This window comes from Microplitis demolitor, chromosome 1 (genome assembly GCF_026212275.2).
Source record: "Microplitis demolitor isolate Queensland-Clemson2020A chromosome 1, iyMicDemo2.1a, whole genome shotgun sequence".
Taxonomy (NCBI): domain Eukaryota; kingdom Metazoa; phylum Arthropoda; class Insecta; order Hymenoptera; family Braconidae; genus Microplitis; species Microplitis demolitor.
In genome coordinates, this window is record NC_068545.1 from 23,228,781 (window position 1) to 23,251,376 (window position 22,596).

The 22,596-nt window shown below is 28.5% G+C and overlaps 1 protein-coding gene across 2 annotated transcripts in view; it reads right to left on the bottom strand.

Moving 5' to 3' along the window:
• LOC103580076 (histone-lysine N-methyltransferase 2C) overlaps positions 1 to 22,596 on the bottom strand; it is a 37,937-nt gene that overhangs the window by 7,348 nt on the left and 7,993 nt on the right. For both annotated transcript variants that reach the window (XM_053742680.1, XM_053742684.1), the window contains 3 exons: positions 724 to 859; positions 439 to 538; positions 214 to 347 (listed from right to left, as the gene is read on the bottom strand). In XM_053742680.1, coding sequence (XP_053598655.1) covers positions 214 to 347; positions 439 to 538; positions 724 to 803 — 314 coding nt within the window. In that variant the 5' untranslated portion in view covers positions 804 to 859. The remainder of the gene's footprint in view (positions 1 to 213; positions 348 to 438; positions 539 to 723; positions 860 to 22,596) is intronic.

Sequence of the window (22,596 nt, forward strand, 5' to 3'; positions counted from 1 at the left end):
GTACCTAAAAATAATAATTTATTTTCAGCCATAAGATAGACAATAGTATATAATATATAATATATATATCGCATACGATAGATAAATTACTATTTTGTTAATTCTCCATCAATAATCATTGATAACAATTGATGTATTGATTAATTGACGGGAAAAATAAGGTAAATTAAATAAAAATGATGTATGACATTAGCAATTTCCTGAAATACTTACCGTGTAAAAGCTCCTTGAGCATCCAACCGAAGATCACTATCGCTGTGTAAAAGATGCTGAGACGTATTACCAGACTGTCGATAAAGTCCCGGAATCGTCTGGGCGGTTGGATGCTGAGCTTTCACCAGTCCTACCTAGAAATTGTAGAGGTATGGCATTTCAATTACATCCTTTCCTACAGGAGATGAAAAATGTAGTTTGTGATGATAAAGCTTGTGGTGGTACCTTCTCTTCTCGTGGAGCCCATAACCAAGACAATCTCTGTCTCCATTCTTCGCATACACTCCAGATGTTACGCGTACCCCATTTCCAATTTATACAATATCTGTGCAATTAATGTATTATTTATAATATTCAACGTTTTTTATTTACATATGGAGAGAAATATTAATATATTCAAATTAAATACAACGAGAATTATAATTTTATGAACAGAGCTAAAAATTTACTAAAATTGAGTGAAAAGAAATTAAATGAAGAATCGAAAATGAAAAAAGGAATAACACTAGCCTCCGGTAAAAAGCGAAAGCTGCTCCAGCGATGACTACAATGGCTAAAGCAACCCCTAGGGCTGTTACTACCCAGCTCATCCTCTTAGTTTAATCTCAATCTCAGACCCTATTCGGATTCCAATCACCAGTTAGAGCTGAAACAAACCACAAATTTGTGATTATTCTTTTTTCTGGCATCTAGATATACACTTATCGCCGTAATCTGCTGTCATAATCCATGATAAAAAAAGAAATCTTATAGATTTATAAAAAAAATTTTAATGTTAATGTTTTTTATCAGTTTTAATTCTAAAGAAATTTTATTTTGCACGAAAGATTAAATTTAAAATAAATGTATTTTACTTTCAATAAAGACAAGATCAAAATTTTTTGTAAATCAATGGATAAAAATTTTCCAATAAACCATGTTTTATGAAATTACAGGAATCTATAGTATTTTCCTATGATATATTAGTTTAAAAAAAAAAGGTTAAATAGTGTATAAAGAATATTGTATTGAGAAATTATTATTTCATATTTTTACCAGAGAAAAATATATTTATAAATTAAAAAAAAATGTTAATTCAAGTATTTATGTACTGAATGAATAGTTCCCTTCATAAAACAATTTTTTTTCAATGGAGTAATGGAGTTTACAGCCCTGCCTTTTAGTCACATTGATGCATGGTCTTGTGTCTCTGACACATAAGAGGTCATGAAAGAAGAGTTGGCTAAGTGTACTTGGTCTGCAACCTCTTCCTATTCATAGCTTCTTTCTGTTTCGAGACACGTCTTCAATTTATCGGAACTACTGATAAACAAAAGCCAACTTGCGTGAAAAAATTGTACTATCACTCTCTAAACATGAACAAGTGGAATAAATGAATATGCGCTAATTAAAAGTGTAAATCGAACCACTAATTCCAAAAAATATTCACTTATTCATGTTTAGAGTGCAGATTATATACTACTTAATTAATAATTTAAATTAAAGAATAAATAATTAAGCAAAATTGTATTAAACTATTTATTAAAACTGAGTTTTCAGTTGAAAGTCAAAGTTAGCAGAGAAAATACAAAATGAATCTATTTCATGCTAAATAGACGGTGCCAGAGGCTGAAAGTTCATTGAAAATATTTGTATAGTCTACTCTATCAAAAGTACAATTAATGTTTTCGCTGCTTTAAGATAACCTAGACTAGTATAGAAGTTAAGAATTTTGACTCTTGAAAATTTAACTTTCCACCTTGATCATTTCTATGAATTTCTGTCCCAAAACATTGAATTTATTAAGGGGTTACGCTACCGACCCTCTTTCTCACACTCAAAAAAATAAACGGGACTATCTTTGTTGCACTCGTAGAGTAAATGAAATTTTGAAACAATTTTTCTCGGAGACGAATCAGAATTTTTGAAAATACGAAATTTCTAGCCCTTTGTTAAGGTTTTAAAAAACGCTAGAGACTCATTATTTTAGGTTTTTAGTGTTTGTCCGTGAATTAAATTGATTTGAAAATCGGTTACCGTTACCCCTTAAGCATAATCGTGAGCAAAACTTTAAAAAACGATCCTCATTGATTATATTTTATTTCCGAATTCTCAGAGAGTAATACGAAACCCAACTTTTTTCGAGCTCGAAAATTCAAAAGTATTTCAAAGCATTATCGAGCATGTATTGGCAATATAATGTTTTTGAGCTCCTCGAGCGGAAAGTTTCAGGGCCGGCCTGCAGGGCCAACCGCATTTTATATTTTTTTGACTGCTTCTAGCGATGCGTCACTCAAACAATCATAAAACATCTTTTTGTAAAGAACGTTTTTTCGTATTGAACGCTCTACAAAAAAGATTTTTTCATAATTTTTCGATAACTTTACTCGTTCGGAAGTTATTCAAGGTCAAAGTTAAATTTACGTTAATTTTTAAGTTATTTTTTAAATTTTTGAATACTTTTCAGTCATTTGCATTTCAATGTCGATTGTCTAACTAAAAGTTAGTTATTTATGATAACCAGAGCAAAAAAACTCATACATTTATTCAACAGTCATGTATCAATTAATTGTTTATTCTGTGATCAAAATTTGACCGAAATTTCGATAAAATTTTTTGACCAAAACAAAATAATGTGAATAAGTGATTTTTACTTGAATAAGGATATGATTCTATTTCTGATGCTATGGTCATCATAAGCAAATACTTTTTAGTTAAACAAACTACTATTTTTATTTTTATAATCGATCAAAAATAATCAAAGTGCGATTTTTTTCAAGTGTGTTGACTTTTGAATTCCCCTGACTAAAAAGCATTAGTAATTTCGAAAACTTTGTGGAAGATAATCTTAAGCCGAAAATTAGTTATTAATAATAACGTGATAAAATATAATGTATAGTAGTGTAAAAGAAATAGCGTAAAAATCCATTTTCAGACTTTAGAATTAAATTAGATTTCACATTAAAGTTACGTTACGGAGAGTAATCTAGCTATTACCAGGTTAATTATATATTGCTGATAGAAATTTGTCACATGAGTGACATCATATTCACGCGCATATGTATAAACCATGTGGAGATATTTTGAAATTGGTAGTAGTAGTTGCTGCAGCAGTGGTTCATACAAGTGAATGAGAAAGAGAAATAAAGCAAAAAAAAAGCGCGCTTTTATTATCTCAAGGCTATATACAATGGTAGCAATTAGTAGTGCGCAGGATTTTAGCCTGCAGCGTCACTCAGTTATCCTGCTTCCATGGTCTTCTTTTTTTCCATACACATTTTTCAACCTCGACTTTGTTCTTTTTTTTCTCCTATTTTCATTCATTTATTTGACATGAAGAAAATGAATAAAAATAAAAATAACAAACAAAAATAAATAAATGAAAACTTTTTTTTTATCATAAATATTACAAATTAATTTTTTTATGGGTTTAGGAAGTACATCCTAAGTTAAGAAATTAGATATCAGTTGAAATTGAAAAATAACAAAAAGATTGTTTTATTTTACTCTCAATTGGTTTCTCGATTGACACCCCCTCAGACAATGTACATCCAATCGTTTTATCTATAGATATATTTTTCAATTCTACTTATCGGATTTGATCGTTTACTTTTCCTTGTATTGGCGTTTTAACTTATAGCTGATTGCTGCATTTCATAATGTTCAATATCCGATATACACTCTGAAACCTATTGTAAGATTAATTTATTTGTCTCAGATACGATCTAGAATTAATTTCGAATAAATTACTAAATTAATTCACTCCGCATGCGGAGTGATTTTTTTAAAAACTTCACTCCAGATTTGATCTGTGTTCACTCCGCAAATTTAATACAATGTAGTTTCCACCAAAATTTCACGAAGTCAAATAAACATAATTTTCAAATAGATTTCAAGTTATTAATAATTTCAGATTTATTTTAAATTTCCAGGAAATTTTTAAGACTGATATGGATAAATATCTCTATTCAATCATAAAATTCTAAATAGAGTCGACAATTAATGATGATCCAAAGATGCTGTGAAAATAATTTAAGTACGAAACTGATAACGAGAATAGAAAAATGAGATGATGAAATAATAAGAAAGAAGGAAGAAAAAGAAGGAAAAAAATAAAGACAAGGGTTTGTTCATAATATAATGAATGCATAAAACTAAGAAGGAATATAAAAAAAAGGAAACATTATGGATTGTTGCCAGATGGTGCAATGCGTTCGAGAGAAACTCGGCTATTCTCGGGTATTCGAATAAAATGTGTTTTAACAAACAATATAACCCAGTATTCTCATTGGAATCAAGTCGGTCAATGTCCTCTAAACACGAACGTACGATATGGCACGAAAATTTTCTTCCCGACCAACCCAATCTTCCTCTTTGATTGAGATTTTTTTTATTAATCTTTATTAATTACAGTTAAGAACTTAAATACAATAATTAAATTATAAAATTTATAAACAAAGTAGTATTGACAGAGCGAAAAATTTGAGTTTTAATTTGTAAATGGGAAAGTTTGTCGTACTTTTTAATCGGTTACGAACAAAACTTTTGCGCAATATCTCGCAAACTGTCTTACCTAGTTCACAATTTAACAAAAACTTTTACTCAACAGTATAAAAGAAGAAAAAAGAGAAACATAATTTTAAAAAATTTATCAAAGAACTTTATTTGAACAATTTATTTCATTGTACAGTATGCAAATTTTGTTAAAAGATTAATTAATACTGTCAAAAAATGCTATACTACATTGAGAAAAAAATTTTCTCCTGACAATTAAATTTTAGTTATGACAACAAAATGATTTGATTGCCTATTGCCAATCATATATTTGTTAAAAATGATAAAATAGATTATATTGAAGTAATAAAATTTAGTTATCCCAAATAAATTTTAGTTTAACAGAATTTAGCACAAGCAATATAATTGTCCATAGAGAAATTTTTTCTCAGTGTACTGTTTTTAATTTCTCCTTAACGAGCCCACTCGTATCAATAACTGTTGTTAATTAACTATTACAGAGATATGTCAATAACTGAAGCTTTTAGTCATGCGTGCACCAGACATAGAGTATTCAATAATATAACTGACGTATAGTCCTACAAATCGATCGTAAACCCAATACCGCAAGTTTTCAAGTATTCACTAATTAACATTGCATACATAAAAATAAAAAAAGTTAAAATTTTATGTGCATTAAAATTGTTTTTTAAATAACCACTTTATTTTAAATTAACTCGAGTTATATTATATCCAAAAATTTCAGATCGTAATTGTATTTTATTTGATGAATTTTGATGTTTTTTTAGTAAAATTCCACTCAGAGAACAAATTGAGAGAACTAAGTTTAAGTAATCACGAATTTGAGCTCGGAAATATAGACATTTTAGGGCTGATACGCAGAGTCAACCATATTCAAGGTTTTTTTTTGACTTCCCGCTAAGAAAATTGAAAACTTTAAAAAAAAAGGAAGTTATTGATTTCGGTCCGATTTTTGAAAACTGTATTTTCAACAGATCTCGACGTTTTAGGATCCTAGGAAGCCATCCTGACCATTTTCAAAAGGATGTCCGAGTGTGTGTCTGTATGTAAATATTCTGTAACTTTTGAATGGATGAACCGATTTTGATCTCCAAGACAGCATCGACGAGGTTTGTTAATTCCTACAAGCTGTGACAAATTGAGCTTGATCGGTCCAGTGCGTTCAGAGATATTCCAAAAATAATATTTTTTCAAAAATGTTTTTTTTTTGATAACTTGTAATCCGCTTAATGGATTGATTCCTGAATTTAATCGGCTCTAAAACTTTATGAATCGCGTCGAATGCCAACTCAACCATCCAAATTGAATCATTTGTTCGAGAGATATCGTTAATGAAAGAATTTAAAAAATAGTATATTACACACCAAGGGAGAAAAGTAAGACATTTAAACCCACGGATAGAATTGCCTAATGGCAAACACACGGAATGGGACGTCCTACCTTCCTCCGTGGTGTGTATGCAATTTTTCACCATATCTGTACCTGAAAATTTAAATTTCGGTCTCCGTTTGAGGAAAGAATGGCGTATGGACGATTTTCTTCCCTCTAAACAGGGCAGAAATGTAAACTTTCGGCGCAGGAATGGTGAAAAATGAACTTTTTACATATTTCAAATAAAACATTTAATTGTGATTTAATAATTTTTCAATTAAATAACTTTGATAATGGAAATGCTTTTAATCTATTTTGAACCACGTTAAGAGGATTTAATGTATGATGGTGGATCTCCTGGAATCCTTCCCTGCTGCATTCTCGTAATGCTCCCAGCTGTACCTCCATATCCGAATAGGTGGGTAGAATGGAGCGCATGCAGCTACAAGGGTGCAAAGTACGAAAGCATTTCAAGAGCATGAGCATGTTATACAAAACAAAAAAAAAAAATAGTAGTAAAACGAAAAAAAACGATGGAATTAAATAAATTAAAAATATTTTTCAGTAAAAATACTCAATTCCGAGGATTCTTAAATTTAGTTTTTTATATTGAGGTAAAGCAGGAATCGAATGTAATTAATCGCAATGTTATTTTAGATAATCTGAATAAGGTTGGTTTAAAATATAACTCGGCATTTCCTATTGACTTATGTGTAAAAATAGCTCTTTGAAAAGGAACAAAAAAATACTTTCAGTAACTAGGTCAAGTGCGTTCAGTAAGTAGGTAGAGAAAAGAAAAACTCTTGTGATCTACTTGAAAAAAAAAAAAAAATTTGAGCCTCAAAAAATTACTAAATTATTTTATTTTTGATATATATATATATTCCATTATATTGAATCGAATCATAGGTATAGTTACAATTAATTATGTCGAAAAACTCAGATGATTCCTAGATTTTTTGTCATATTTATACGATAATAAGAAAAAAATATAAGTATTCTTAATATTTGCTTATCTTTCAATCTTACACTTTATTTTCTACTGAATTCAATGAAAGAGTGGGTGTATCTAAGAATATTAAAAAAAAAAAAAAAAAAAAGTATACAACAGTCTTTGATTGGATTTGCTGGGGATGAAATTTTTTTATGAGGGAGTAGTTAATCTTTAATCTATGGTATAAACATTGTATATTTGTATTCTCTTATTAAAAATATTTTGTGTAAAGAAAAAAAATTATAACTTATTTGATCTCATACTCTTGGTTTTTATTAAAAATATACCACTAATGTCAAATATTATTTTCATTGCTACATTACATGCATGAAAAATAAATTCTTCAAAATAAACAATAGCCTCGAGTTATTTTGCTTGGGTATATTAATTACAGTAATAAAAAGTGAAGCGAAGGTAAATAACTGAAAATATTAAAAACATTTTATGTGAACGGAAAAAAATAATCGGTAACAGCTACCGATTGACGATTGGTAGCCGCTACCGATTAATTTTCGGTAGCAGCTACCAATTTTTTCAGTTACAATTACCGATTTTTTCAGTTGCAATTACCGATTTTTCAGTTGCAACTACCAATTTTTTCAGTTGCAATTACCGTTTTTTTTCGGTAGCTGTAACCAAAGTAATCAGTAGTGTCTACCGAAAAATAATCGGTAGCTGCTACTGATTATTTTTTTCCATGTGGATTTTTGAGTAGTGATTATTTTAAAAAATAATAAAAATTAATATTTTGTTTTATACTTTCGTTTTTGTTTTAATAGTATCTAAAATATTATATTTTTAACTATAAAATATGATCGATTAATTAATGAAAATTTATATATCTCTATTGAGCTCTTATATCCAATTACGATTCTATGTCAGCAAAGCGGTATTTTCACATCATCGATCGGCAATTAATGGTAGGCGATAGCACCATCGAGAGAATTGGATATATATGTATATATATATATATAAATATATATACGGGTATATTGAAGTGTTCACCGGTCAATTTCCGGAGGCAGTAATATTGATAAGGGATACAGAAGTGGATGAAAAAATATAAAAATAAAATTTTCAACCTTTAATATTATTTGAGAAGACTATTGTTTTTTTTTTAAATATACTCCTACGTATTACACCTACATAAAAAAATTTTTTTGTTATTAAAATAACTTGTTAATATAAAGCAGAGTTTTTTACTTGTTGTGCACGTTTAGTTTGTTGACTGAGTGGAAAAAATAATAAAATTAAAGTAAATTAATTATTTTAACAAGCATTCAAAGGATCCTAGAGATAAATATTTCTTACAAATACTTTTTTCTTGTTATCTGTTTTTCTATTAAAAAAAAAACTCATTAAATATATTTTATAGATAATTTTTTCCATGATCAAAGTATTATCAACTTTTATAATTTCGTGAAAAAAAACTGCGCTAGAATTACAGAACACAACCGTATGAATATGAACTCAAAGCTAACTTGTAAGAAGACACTTTTAAAACTTTTTTCTCTTATTTTAGCTGAGAAAGTTTACTCTTGTCGATATTTTATTTATTGGAAAAGTTACTTTATCATGTTGTCTATATTCGAGTACTTCTTTTATAACTTTTATTACATTTATAAAAAAAATGTTCTAGGCAACTTGGCATATAATTTTATCTGCACTCGTTAAAACATTAAACGGCCACTCATTAAAAAAAAAAAAAAAAAAAAAACTAGAAATTTTGGTAACTTAACTTTTTCTAAAAATGATCATTTTGAAACTCTAAAAAAATCATTTGGAAGTAGTAAATCTTTACTCTAAGCTGCTTCATCGTTTGGCAAACAAAAGTTACCTGAAGAGTTACAATTCAAAAAGCGAGGGCAGAAAAAAATTCTTGAATTTTTCTTTGTCTTTAAGCCACTACTTTTAGGAATAAATAGCGACTAGAAACTGTCAGCAATTTTAAAAAGATGAAACTTTTGACAAGAAAAAAAAGTTTGAATAATTTTTTGTTACTGAGTTATATGGTCGTTTTAACATAAAATTATCCTTTCTGTTTCAATATTCGGTAACAAGAGGACGAATTATTTATAAAAAAATTTTCAAATAAAAAATGAAGCTAATCAATTTCTGACAAATTTATCTGTAACAGGATGAAAAACTTTTTCTTATACATCGATATAAAATAAAGTGTCCAGTCCCTCTTTTCAGTCTGGCAACAGCATTTTTCATGTCTATCACCTTCACTCATTCCCAGGTCATGGGTAATTTATAATTTACCAATCGGTCCGTTACTGTTGGTCAAGTGATGACGTACGACACGATAGAGCCTATTAAGTCGAGGTTCCATGAGGTTAGTTGAGGTTACAGATTATAACGATTTCTTTTATTGATTCGAGAACTAAGAGTGCGAATTGTTTCCCGTTTAGAAAATCTCATAGAATTCAATAGATTCTCATACATTACCATAGAGATTTTATAAGAATGAATGAGTTCTATGAAAAGTACTGTAGTTAAGTATAGGGCACTATACATACAGCTATAAGAATCCATCGGATTTTTAAGCAGGGTTGTTCTGCAGAAACCGCAGCCATTGGCAGTGGTCATATAAAAACCAATTATAGAGACTGACAAAAATTAAAACTGAACTCAACGGTTTTAGTGGCTGTTAAAGGGTCGAGAAATCAAGTTGGGTAAATATACACTTGATGAAAAGAAAACTTTGAGACAACGTGTAGTGGTTTCAGTTGAGTCAAATATTAAGTGATGGTGAACAATAAACGAAAGATGGAAATTACTCGGTCAGAAATTGACACTAGTTAGTTTAACTTTAACTGAATTACTTATTTACTGGACCACTCAAATCCATGATTACCGTTTTCCATATGACTCGCTAAATTAGTGTATCAGTGAAGATTGATTATCGAGATGTTACGGGTGCTATGAGAATCGATAGGAGTAATAAGATTATACAAAAATTAAAATGCGACACTAGTGCTCCGAAATAAAAAAAATTATTGGCAAAGATAAATAGCAGTTAAAAATAAAACACAATAAGACAAATATCCTTTGGTGAATAAATCATAAAATGAAGAAAATAAAAATAATCGAGTTTTATCCTGTTCTGTCTTTCCCAAATCTTTCAGTAAGATTTTAAAAAATAATATAAATATAAAAATCTTAAAAGCTGAAAAGCTTAGATCAGCAATATGTATCCTATTTTTTTTCTTTATATTTTTTTTTATCGATGTACGCTTCGGATGAGCGCGTTCAGGAGTTTATTTTTCCAAGCTAGTCGTTCATGCCAGTGAGACTTCTTTTACCTTTCATGAACGAAAGAAAGCGTGGGAAAGACAAAAAATATAAATAAAAATAAAATTTCTTGTTATCTTTTTTTCAGTGAATCGATTGATATCAATGGATGAACTCTGTCTATTATTTGTGATTTTTTTTATTTTTATATATTTCCAGTGCACTTACACCTAAACTGATTTGTTTCGTTCATCAATTTAGTTAACTTCCAACTGAATTTTTATAATAAATAAAATATAATTAATGTATACAGTATGTAATTTTTCTCTAAATTCCCTAACTACGTTAATTTTTATACAGTAAACTTAATTTAAATTATTGGAATATCGTTTCATACTTTTTCATGACTAGATACGAAAAAAAAAAAAAAAAAAAAAAAAAAAACAAATTATTTAAATGAAAATAAAAAAACAATGAGGATAAAAAAATATAAATAAAATTTTTATTTCTTATATTATCAAATAAATAAAAGTCCAAACTTTTTCAGGAAAATATTACACAGATCAAGTAAATATCATAAGTCTTCATTAAGAGTTTTCAACAAGTATCTGTTTTTCTGTAGATCGTTTAATATTCATCAAATACAAGTTTAGTTACTCTAAAAATTGAACGAATTCCGTTCTTTTCAAACTCGTAAGCAGCAAAAACTTTTGATACATTATACATCTTATCAAACTCGGCGTTACCCTATGAAAGATTTAAAATTTCTTATTGTCTGTTTGTCTTCTATCAATAACCTCATACGTAGAAAAAGTTCAAGTATTTTTCGCATTTTTTTTTTGGGCTCATATTAAATCATCAATTTTTCAAGTACTTTAATGATAGAATTTCTATAACATAGTATAATTTTTGAACATATATAGTATACATGATATTTATAAGTCTGCTGTGAAAGAATGAAGATAATAACATGATATATTTTAACATGAAAACTAGTTGTCAAGACTTTCAGAGTTGACCGGACATGACCCTTTTACCATCAACATGCGATGAATTGTATCAAGTAAGCTTTGCTATATATATATATATATATATTGTAACGAATGTGAAACTGATGTTTTAAAATATTTGAATAGCTAGAAAACAAATGCCTTCTTCTCTTGTTTTATAAATGCGCGACTAAGTCAGTCATATATTGACATCTTAATAGCAAACATCTGTATATCAATAAACTATACATCTCTTTGCTTTCTGTTACTGCTGTTAATTGTGGTGTTATTATTTCTAATATAAGTGTGTTATTGTAGTGTATAAGTGATATTAATTTAAGATACCAGTCGCTACAATTTGATGTCAGAAGTGGGATTCGAACCCACGCTCACAATGTGGACTGCGATCTTAAATCAATATCACTTATACACTACAATATATATAATAGCTTCCAAAGAGCGTTATTATGAGCTAATTATGCCACGCCAGTGGATAACCTAGAGTTCTGCATTGCCTCTTTTATTATAGTACACCGGTCAATAAATGGCCACCTAGGGTATTCGTTTTACGAGCATGATAAAACGGGGTAACCGTGCATGCCCTAAATAATAGTTTACAAAAAAAACTACAAGTGTGAATATTAAAGAGTTAAAGTATACTAAAACTTTAACTAAAGTATCGAATGATGGACATAAGCAAAAACTAAAAAAAATAAACGGAAAGTACACAGACAATAGGGTAAAAATCAATGGTTTCTCATCAAAGCAACTCAACCATAACTTTGTCTCTGACTCTCAAATGTCAATACCTAGGATGCTTGCGAGACCATACACCCACGCAATGTATATGTATATATAGATATCTCTAGCTAACATACTTTTATTTCTATCTCTACCGCAGTGGCTGTACAATTTTGTATTCGATGATATTTCGAGAGAAATGTAGAATATTCTCGGGTTTTCAGTCGAATGCAAATAAAACGAATATAAAGTTATTGTGATATTGAGTTTTCATATGTTTAAAAAAAAAAAAATTCGAGGTATCTTATTCTTTAGAATGTTAAATTTTTATGTCATTTATAAATATTTTGATTTTAGATAACTTTTTTTCTTTGAAAACAATCGATCCATTTAGAATTTAATGAAACGAAAAATGTTCCATTACTTGTTTAGTGAATTTTATTAGTTTTTACCCGACTCGAAAATTCAGACCCGTTTGAATTTTATTTTTTTCTAACAATTCTCAGAAAATTGAGTGGCCAAGAGAGTCTGCTTTATAAAATACCATATGAGCTGGACGCCTGGTTTGACTGTAAATAGTGGAGTTTTGCACCATTTTAACAGGATTACATTCAAATCAGGCGTCAAATAATAACAATTTAAATAATAATTATTTTTCTAGTACCGTGCCTAGGGATGCAGGTTCGAACCCTGCTGGAAACAGGATTTATTTTTTAAAATAATAATAAAAATAATGAATTTCTTCATAAGTTGGTAAATCTGTCGTATCATTAATTTTTGAACCAATAAAAAATCTTTTTGATATTCGAAATACAATCCAACTTTCGAAACTTCGAAAATAAAACAACTTTTTTTTTACACCAACAAAAATTTCAACCCCGCTACCGGTGTTAAGTTAACAGCGTTCTCGGGGTTAAATCTGACACCGAGAACTTTAACACCGGAGTAGCGTGAACTTATATCGCTTTTTTTGCGGTGTAAAATAAATTAACATGCTATTTGTTACAACTGTGTGTTTAAAATAAATTGTTTAATCATTTTAATAATTCAATTAATTAATTTTAAAATATATAGAGATACATTTTTTTATGTGAGTAAGAAATAAATTGATTTATTTTTCCAATTAATATTTTATTTCGGTCATTGAGTTCTATATGTATTTATAGATATTGTAAAAAAGTGATACGTAAACGATAATTTTTTTTTGTTTTGTGTTTGTTTCTACTTTCATATTTTTATTTTTGCCATATATTCTGATCTGTATGTCTTTATTGTTCCCAGACAGAATATCTGATGAACGGAAATGAGATTACGACTGAAGTCAACGCAGGGCTTTATAGCGTCTCATATATTTACACACATACTTGTAAATATCCACAAGTATATGCTATGTGTTTGAATAGATGTGAATCTTTTGCTTACAAAACTGTACATAAATCTCTAAGGGTATGGTAACATGCAAGCTATTTAATCTCAAATCATGGAATAAAAAATTAACAAATTGATAATATCTAGAGTGATTAATTTTTTTTTTACTCCATTTAAATAGTTAATGTTTGATAAAATTTTTGATTTGGGTCAAACGGATATTTTAATTTTAAAATTAATGCAACAAAATTCTATCATATATTACACGGAAAGAAAATTATGGAAACATTTCCCATAATATTGGGAAATTTTTTTCTATACCATCATAGAAATTATGAGTATAAATTATGGGAACAGTTCCTATAATTGTGGGAATGATACCCATAACATTACAGGAATGGTTCCTATAAGTTATAAGAATACTTTCTATAATATTATGGGAATCATTCCCATAGATTATAGGAACCGTTCCCATAACATTATAGGAATGGTTTCTATAATCGTATGAGAAATATTCCCATAATATTGTAGGAATGGTTCCCATAATGCAATTGGAAAAGTTCCTATACCATTATGGAAATATTTCCTATACTATTATAGGAACCATTCCTATAATGTTATGGGAATGGTTCCAATACTATCATGAAAATATTAATTTAAAGAAAAGTGTGGAAATCACTTCTACAATACACAAAAATATTATTAAACATATTTTTTTATAAAAACTAAAATTCAAACATTAAAAAAAAAATTCGTATTCAAAAAAAAAATTAAAAATTTGTAAGAAATTTGTTTGGAACCCAGTTCCAAAACGCCATTGTCTGAGCTCAAAAAAATTCTTTATATGATGAAATCAAAAGGTCCAAAATAATTTGAATTAAAAAATAAGTTATTTTTAAAACTTTCATTTAACATTATTCAATTAATAAACCGATGACACGTATTTCCATCTTTGGACGAAATATCCTCAGGACAAAATATCTAAAAGACAAAATATCCACTAAAGTATCTCTAAAGCTTGAACACGAAATTACTACTGAAAATAAGTCATTAAAACTTCCTTCATGCTAGCATAAAATTGAATTAATTTCGTACAATGATGTACATGTTTAATTATTACATTTTTAATTAAGTCTTTATAATCACAAGTTCAAAAAAAAAAAAAAAAAAAAAGTTGAAATTTGAAAACTCGACACGAATGAAATGTTGATGAATCAATTTAACAATAATCAACGTTAACGTCAATATTTTTACATTAAAATTAATTTTGCAATATTATTTAAGTATTAAAGCTTATAAACGAACCGATTACAGCATGGAAAATGGAGACGAGTGTTAAATCCATGATGTCAGCCCTTTATCAAATTATTTGATCGTAAATAATGATTAATCACTGATAAGTAATAATTCCATAGACTTAAATCAAAAAGTGGTTTTTCTCGGGGTTTTCTGTTGTGTCTCGCTTTCTCAATCCATGTCTCTTCAAAGTAATTTAATTAATTTCCTATAATATCACTGTTCTGACAGTAATAATCACTTGCTACAATGTCTTCGTAAGCTAATATAACCATCTGATGTTACAAAGGCTAATGCCATAATGCGAATGTTCAAAGCAAAAGTAACATCCGTATTATATAATATACATTCTCTTTAACCCTAATGGTTGTAATTTTCGCCATATACATTGTTCATAATGAAAGTTACAATCTGTCACTTTAGTACAAGGAAAAAATTCAAACCAATCAACCAATTTAATTGATACTCATAACAATTGAAAGAGCTTATCAGGATAAAGAGCTTAATAAATTCTGAAACTATTTGGAGCGTTCAGTTACGACTTAATTCCAGGCAACGTGAAATAGTTATTTTTGAAAAAAATTTATGTCTCTTGAACAAATGAACCGATTCAAATATCTTCCCCATTTGATAAGTTTTTTTAAGCTTTGATCCCATAAAATTCCATAATCTATGAGTATAATGATGTTGGTTACTAAAAATACACATAAATTCTTCGAAAAATTTTTATTTTGCAGAAACACACACACACACACACACACAACAATAGTCAGAATATCGTTTTACATCAGAAAACGGTAAAAATTTAATGGGATTTGAATTTCAAAAATTCGTCATAAAACTTGAAAAACAGGCATTGAGTTATAAATATTGTGAAAATAAGTAAAATATACAGTTATGATTCTGTACTATCACAATATCATATTCAAAATGAAATAAAGTTTTAAAAAATTACCATAATTGTGTGATCTTCAATAAAATTACTTCTTCTTTTTAATTTTTGATCATTTACCTACACGTGGTCAGAACGTATGGGAGATGATTCTGTATTATACTAGGTACGATGGCTTTCAAGTTAATTAAATGAACAAGATCACAGTATGTTGGAGAGAGTAAACTTTAAAAGGATAGAAGAGGGTGCTGTTCCACAAAGGTCAAGTAGTCTCTATGGCTATAATAGAACACTGTATCCTGGAAAAGACCAAGCAAGAGGACAAGCCGACGACTTGCTACTTCTATTACTACTACTGTCTACGTGCAGAGAAATAACATTGAACATTAAACGTTGTCGTCAATGGAACGGCAACTGAAGCACTTAGTCTTCTAAATCTGATTATGCCATTCTCTATAATATATAATATAAATATTATCGATTGCCTCTACTCTAAGAGATGGCGCTTGACAACTAGCGCCTCTCGTAGTTACTCATCATTACATCTATTTCAATAGATAATAATGCCAACGTTTATTATTCTACTGCGTGTCTAAAGTGAGGTGCACGACACACACCTAACTGACGAGTTTCATTCATCATACCTAAACAAAACGCCACTTATTCCACAATCTATTTTTCCATTTCTCCTTTACTCATTCACACATGGTAAAAAATATTTATTGTAAATAATACCATCATTCATACATAATCACTCTTTTTTACATGTAATAACGTATCACTCTTTAGTATTACTCAACTAAGCAAGGACTCGTTGACTCTAATCCTAATTCGTCGCTATATACATCACGATAGTAATGCCAAAAGGGCGTATATTTTGAGATACGCCCTTTTGGCATTAGTAACGCGATATATTTATGTAAATAATGCACATTTGCATTTAGCTCTTTACATTACAGCCGTACTTCCCAATTTCAACAATTTTTTATATTTTCGATTACCTAATCAGCTCAGACTATTTCATATTGAATATCTGTGCACAATAAAAAAGAACACCTTTCTTATTTGAAATTTTCAGTCATGAATATATCATTAATGACGATTCAGTTTAGTACACAAAGCAAAAAGAGCAACACAAAAATCCGACGAACAAAGTAAGGCTAATCTAGTGTTAGGGTAATGTAATAGCAATCACTCTTTGATCATAAATAGTTTCTATAAAATTTTATCGCAAATTACTTTTCGTTCACTATTTTTACTAGTGCACTATTACGTCACTACATTGAACACCATGTGATATATACCTCGTTGAAACGTAAAAGGATTGCTTTGATATGCAAATCCTACAAAATACCATCAAAAAAGAATTTTAAAAATTTTTACTTTAAAAATATGATGAAATTTATCAAGCAAAAAATAAATAAAACTGAAAATTCCTTGAATGTATAAAAAAACTGTTGACTAATTAATAACGTGGATTCTTGAAACTAAAAATACGTAGCCATTGATGTATTAAATTAATTATTAGTTATTTGCTTATTAGCTTTCGAACCAACAGTGTGAGTTCTCTGCTACTTGATACGAAACTCAATTAATGAATGAATAAACTGAACATCAGCAATAAGGCACCTAAGTGAACAATTCGATGAGAATTGTCGAAGCATAGGGGAAATGAGCATTTGAATTTAGCGTATTATATACATTGCGAATCTCATTTGCGTTTTCTTATTTAATCTTATTGTTTTATGAAAGCGATGGTGCTTGTTTCTGAAGGGTTCAAAGTTTTCAGGCAGGAACATTGTCGAATGATAAACTTTTGACTATAAACTGTAAATCCCAAGAGATCTTCAGATAGAACATAAGAAAAGTTTCTAATAAGACTTGACTCTCTTAATCGATTACAGTTATAAAGCTCGAGTTAATTAATGTTTTTGAATTTGTTAAATACAATCATTGGAATTTATGTTATCAATTAATATATTATTGAAATCAATGAGTGTATAAAACAATAAATGATCTTTTTAAGTTTAAGTCAATACAAGTAATTTCCTTTTTTTCTTTTTTTTTTTTTTTTTTCCTGTAACGATAAAATTCATAAGTAAATATACAATTTATATCATTTCTAATTTTCAAGATTTATAAAATTATGAGTGAAAATTTAATTTTCAGAATTTTTGTTAAATTTGTCACTCAATTATTTTGCTATCTCGATACTATAAATTTTATTTATTATTCTTTTTGATCCGATAATAATATGACAAATTTTATGTTGCGTGATTATAAGATTGATGTCTATGTCATAAATATTTAACTGTAAAATGAATTTTTTATAAGTAAACAAAAACAATTGCATTTTACTGGAACAATATGTATAAATGGGAATAGGATAACTTTTGAAAAAAAAAAAAAAAAAGCAATTGACATGATAATTTTTCATTAATGTTGGATTTTTGAGATATAGAATTTTAATGAAAATTACTATCCAAATTTTTTTAGTTTAATTGTAACACAACAATAATTCTGGCATTATTATTTTCATCATTCCGAGAAGAAAATTAAAAATTTTCAAAAAATTGAACTCATTGTTTTTAGTCCGGTTTTCAAAAATTGCGTTTACTTAAAATATCAACATCTTAAGGTCAATGGAAATTATTTCATCTTTGGGATATTGTCTTAATGTCTGTATGTATTTATGTATATATGCATGTATGTATATATGTATATATGTATATATGTATGTATGTGTGTATCTATGGAAATAGTCTATAACTTTTGAAAGAATCGAGCCAAGATAACTTCGGGTGTTTTCCCATTTTCGCATGGTATTTATTATTATGTTGACCCAGGAATTTTTTTATGGAAACATAGAAAAATTTTTTCTAATAGAAATATAAGAATTTATTTAATTTAATATAAGAATTATAGAAGAATAACAATATAATACTATGGTACATAAGAAAAATTTCTATGTAAACATACTCTTTTATAAATAATCGGTGAAAAGTATTGTAAATCAGTGAATATTCATCAAGAAATAGTCCCAATCCTAGTACACCGCTGATTAAATAATTTTTTCTATCTCAACATTATAATGATTCCTATAGTGATACAGAAATCCTTGCTATGTAGCCATAGACGTTATTTTATGTTAACAAAGGGATTATTCTTATGTTAACAGAGAAATAATTCCTAGGATAACATAAGTATAATACCTATGTTTACTATAGAAATAATTTCTATACTAACATATCAGTAGTTACTATACTACTTAATAATTTTTCAAACAATTTTAAATGAAATTGAATAATTTTGAGCTTATACAATTCGAAAATGCAATTTTTGAAATTACTTTTTTTTAATTTTGAGCTCAAAAAACAGAAAGTTTCAGTATAAAGTATAACAAAGACGCAACGGATAAACATAAAACCACATTTATCAAAATTAAAAAAAAAAAAAAAAAAAATCAAATTCTATTAGATAATCAAACATAGTACACTACAAAGAGTTTATTGAACGCAACATTTGGTATGAGTTAAACAAATAATAAATGATGTCGTGACTCGTTAGTGTCACTGGATAGGATAGAGGAGTTAAAGCACAGACAAGAGTACGTACAATGTAGTACAGACACGATTGTCTACAGCTCAGTCCAGTTACATTAGCTACACTAGTATGTTGGTGTAGTTTAGTGTAATGTTACATCAGATACACCGTTGAATTGCATATCGACCTAGAGTTACTTGGAAGTGTGCGCCAACATACGTGCGCAAAGCTCATACGCAATAGAGAGCAGCATGTGTCACAAGCAAATGGTGACGTAGACATCTCGATATTCTGCAGACCGAATATATATAAACAATGACCAGACAAGACCACGTGTATCTATATATGCAATATGCAATATGCCAAAAATATCTACGCGTACATTTGTACAGATATAGAAATACGTTATACCCGGAGTACCAGACATGGTAACTAAGTTATATATTTCAAATGGACTTGCATAAAAGCTTGTTCAAAAAAGCTTTTGATGAAGTCTATCACTAAGACTCTCATCTGTTATTCAACAGCTCTGTAACTACAAGCAATTTCTACAATTTTTATTTAGAAATCTGACTCTTAATCTCAATTCATAACAATCAAGCTGAACGTTAATATTAATGACAAATATTTTTAGTATAAGCAAGGGAAGTCCAATAAACAAAATAAATCAAAATAATAATATAGACCTCAATAGTTTCTTCAAATTCATAAATCCCAAATAAAATAAATTTTTTCAATAAATATTCTAAAAAGGTTTATATATTAACAGTGAACTTCTGAATTTAAGACGATTTTGAACTTTGAATTAATCATTATATATGGACTTCAAAAAAAGTCAAGAGTCAAAAATATTTTAATAATAGATTTAAATGTTTTTCTTTTAACGTTTTTTAAATCAGCTTCAATACTCTGAAATTAAACTCTTTTGCTTAAAAAGTTTTTATAAACATGCTCAAAAAGTACTGAGATGAAATTTTTATTTTATTTTTTAATTTTTCTAAAGTTTCAACAATGATTAACTCAAATTTCAAAATTGTCTTGAGCTTAGAAGTTCACTGCTATGAATCTTTTTTGAACGGATTTTTTTCACTTGGGATAGCAAAAACCATTAGATTTTTTTAACGAACTCATCGTTAAGATAATGATTCTCCTATATGGAAAATGTGTTCTAAAAAAATTTTTCTAAAGAAATATTTCAATTAGATTGGAATTTATTTCAACATAGAGCATAAACATAAGCAGCATAAACAATCAAATGATGTAAAAAAAATAATACCGATAATATTTCCAAGTAGTTCCGTTACTTTGGTCTAGATATTACTCTAATTATAAATTCACTACGTACACAACAATTTAACGTACGTTTAAATACACATACAAATATTCGAGTGTGTTTCTATTCATCATTGCCAATCTGATTGGTGTACAGTAGTGGATCGAAATCAAGCCTGTACAGTGGCCGCATAGATGCGGTAATTCCGAGTGTGTATACCGGATTGGCTGCAGACTAGAGATAACGTCATTATCGAACTTGCGACTGACATCCTCTCTGTGGACCGACCCATCCATTATGATATTATGGGTGCTTAAATTCAAAAATTTTTTAAAATTACCTTTCGAAGAATTTAAGGATTTCGAGCGATTACTGATGATCACGAATTAGAAACATATGCAGACACGTAAAAAAAAATTAATGAACTAAAGAACCATTATTATTATTATTAATTTTATTCTTTCCCAGACAAAAATTACCAAAAATTACCATCATTTTGTAAGCGTTACACGTAGATTGAAAATTTTCACATGCAAATTTAAAAGCACGTAATTAAAACAACTAACTGCGACAACGTGTTACTCTCGATGAAAGAAAATGTACAATTATTAATACCCGTGAAAAATGAATCATACATGGCCATGTATGAGAATTGGCCAGATATGGCCATATATGATGATACATGACCATGTATGGCTATACATAGCTTGATACAGCCATATATGACTTGAAATGACTATGTCCAGAAATTTTGACTAAATTAAAAAAAAATTTTTTTTTTTATTATTTTGGCGACGCAGATTACCAGATATGCGAACAATTGAATTCCTAATCAAAATCGAAATTTTTAATTCAGAAAAAAAACGCTAGAATTATTAATGACCGCACCCGCTTTAGTAGGATTCGAACCCGGGACCTTCCGTACGAGAGACCGACACTTTGACGACTAGGCTACACGACCGACAGCTACAACAAAGTTTAGTTGTGCTACGTAAGGTTCAAAGAATACAATCACTTTCGAAAAAGCAAAATGTAATCAACAATATGCTGTTAGTGATATCAAAAAAAATTCCTATTTTTAACACTATAACATCTTGTTTATAAGTAATTGTAAAAGTTAGCTAAATTCTTACATATCCATATACCTGTGAAAAATTATTCATAGATGGCCATACATGGAGCATATATGGCCATGTATAATTCATTTTTCACGGGTAGTTGTTAAGATGCGTATTTTTATCTTTTATAAATACATATTAGTGGATATATTTAAAAAATTTAGTAGAGCCCTGAAAAATTATTGTTAAAAATTAATAGTCATTATATAAAAAAATATATTTTTATAAAAATGCAGGTGATTTTACTTTTATCCTTCTATATCTCTCATTTTTATTCTCTGATTTCGCTATTTTTTGCCAATAGTTTAATGTATACTCTGGAGACCATTCTGCCTTTTCCACCTGGAGTAAAACTGATCCGACTGATCTGATATTTGAAACATTGCATTGTTAGATTTTTTTTTTTATTTCGATAAATATATAGAGTATCAAGAATATTACGTATCTACTTGCATTTGAAATAATATCTGAATTGATAAGATTAAACATGTGTGTGACTTTCATAATTATGATAATTATGATTGCTTAATTCGGTGAAGAATAATTTTATTCTATTTGTAAAATAAAATTAGCTCAAGGAGCTCGAAAGCATTATTGTGAGTACATTTTCGAAATCTTCGAGCTCTTGAATTCAATTGTTTATATGAGTTCTTCGAACTCGAAACAAGTTACGTTTATTATTAAACTTCGAAAATTTAAGATTCGAAAGTGATTGATGAACAAGCGATTTTAAATTTTCATGCACGATTATGTTCAATAAAATAAATGTATTCAGCAGAAATTAATGTAAGTGATCATATTAAGAATTTCAATGGGTTTTGACTCAGAGCGTTAATAATATATGAATAAAGGAGTAAAATGGTAAAAACGGTGTTTTTTCAATTTTTTGGTTGATAATATTATTGAAACTATCAAAAAAATTGCATTGCATTACGTGGCGGTAGAAAGAGGCTATGAAAATAAAAAGCTGGTATGATTTTTGAATAATTTGGTAAATTATATTCTGAATTACTCGGGAAAAAAGAGATAAATTGTCATTTTTTTAA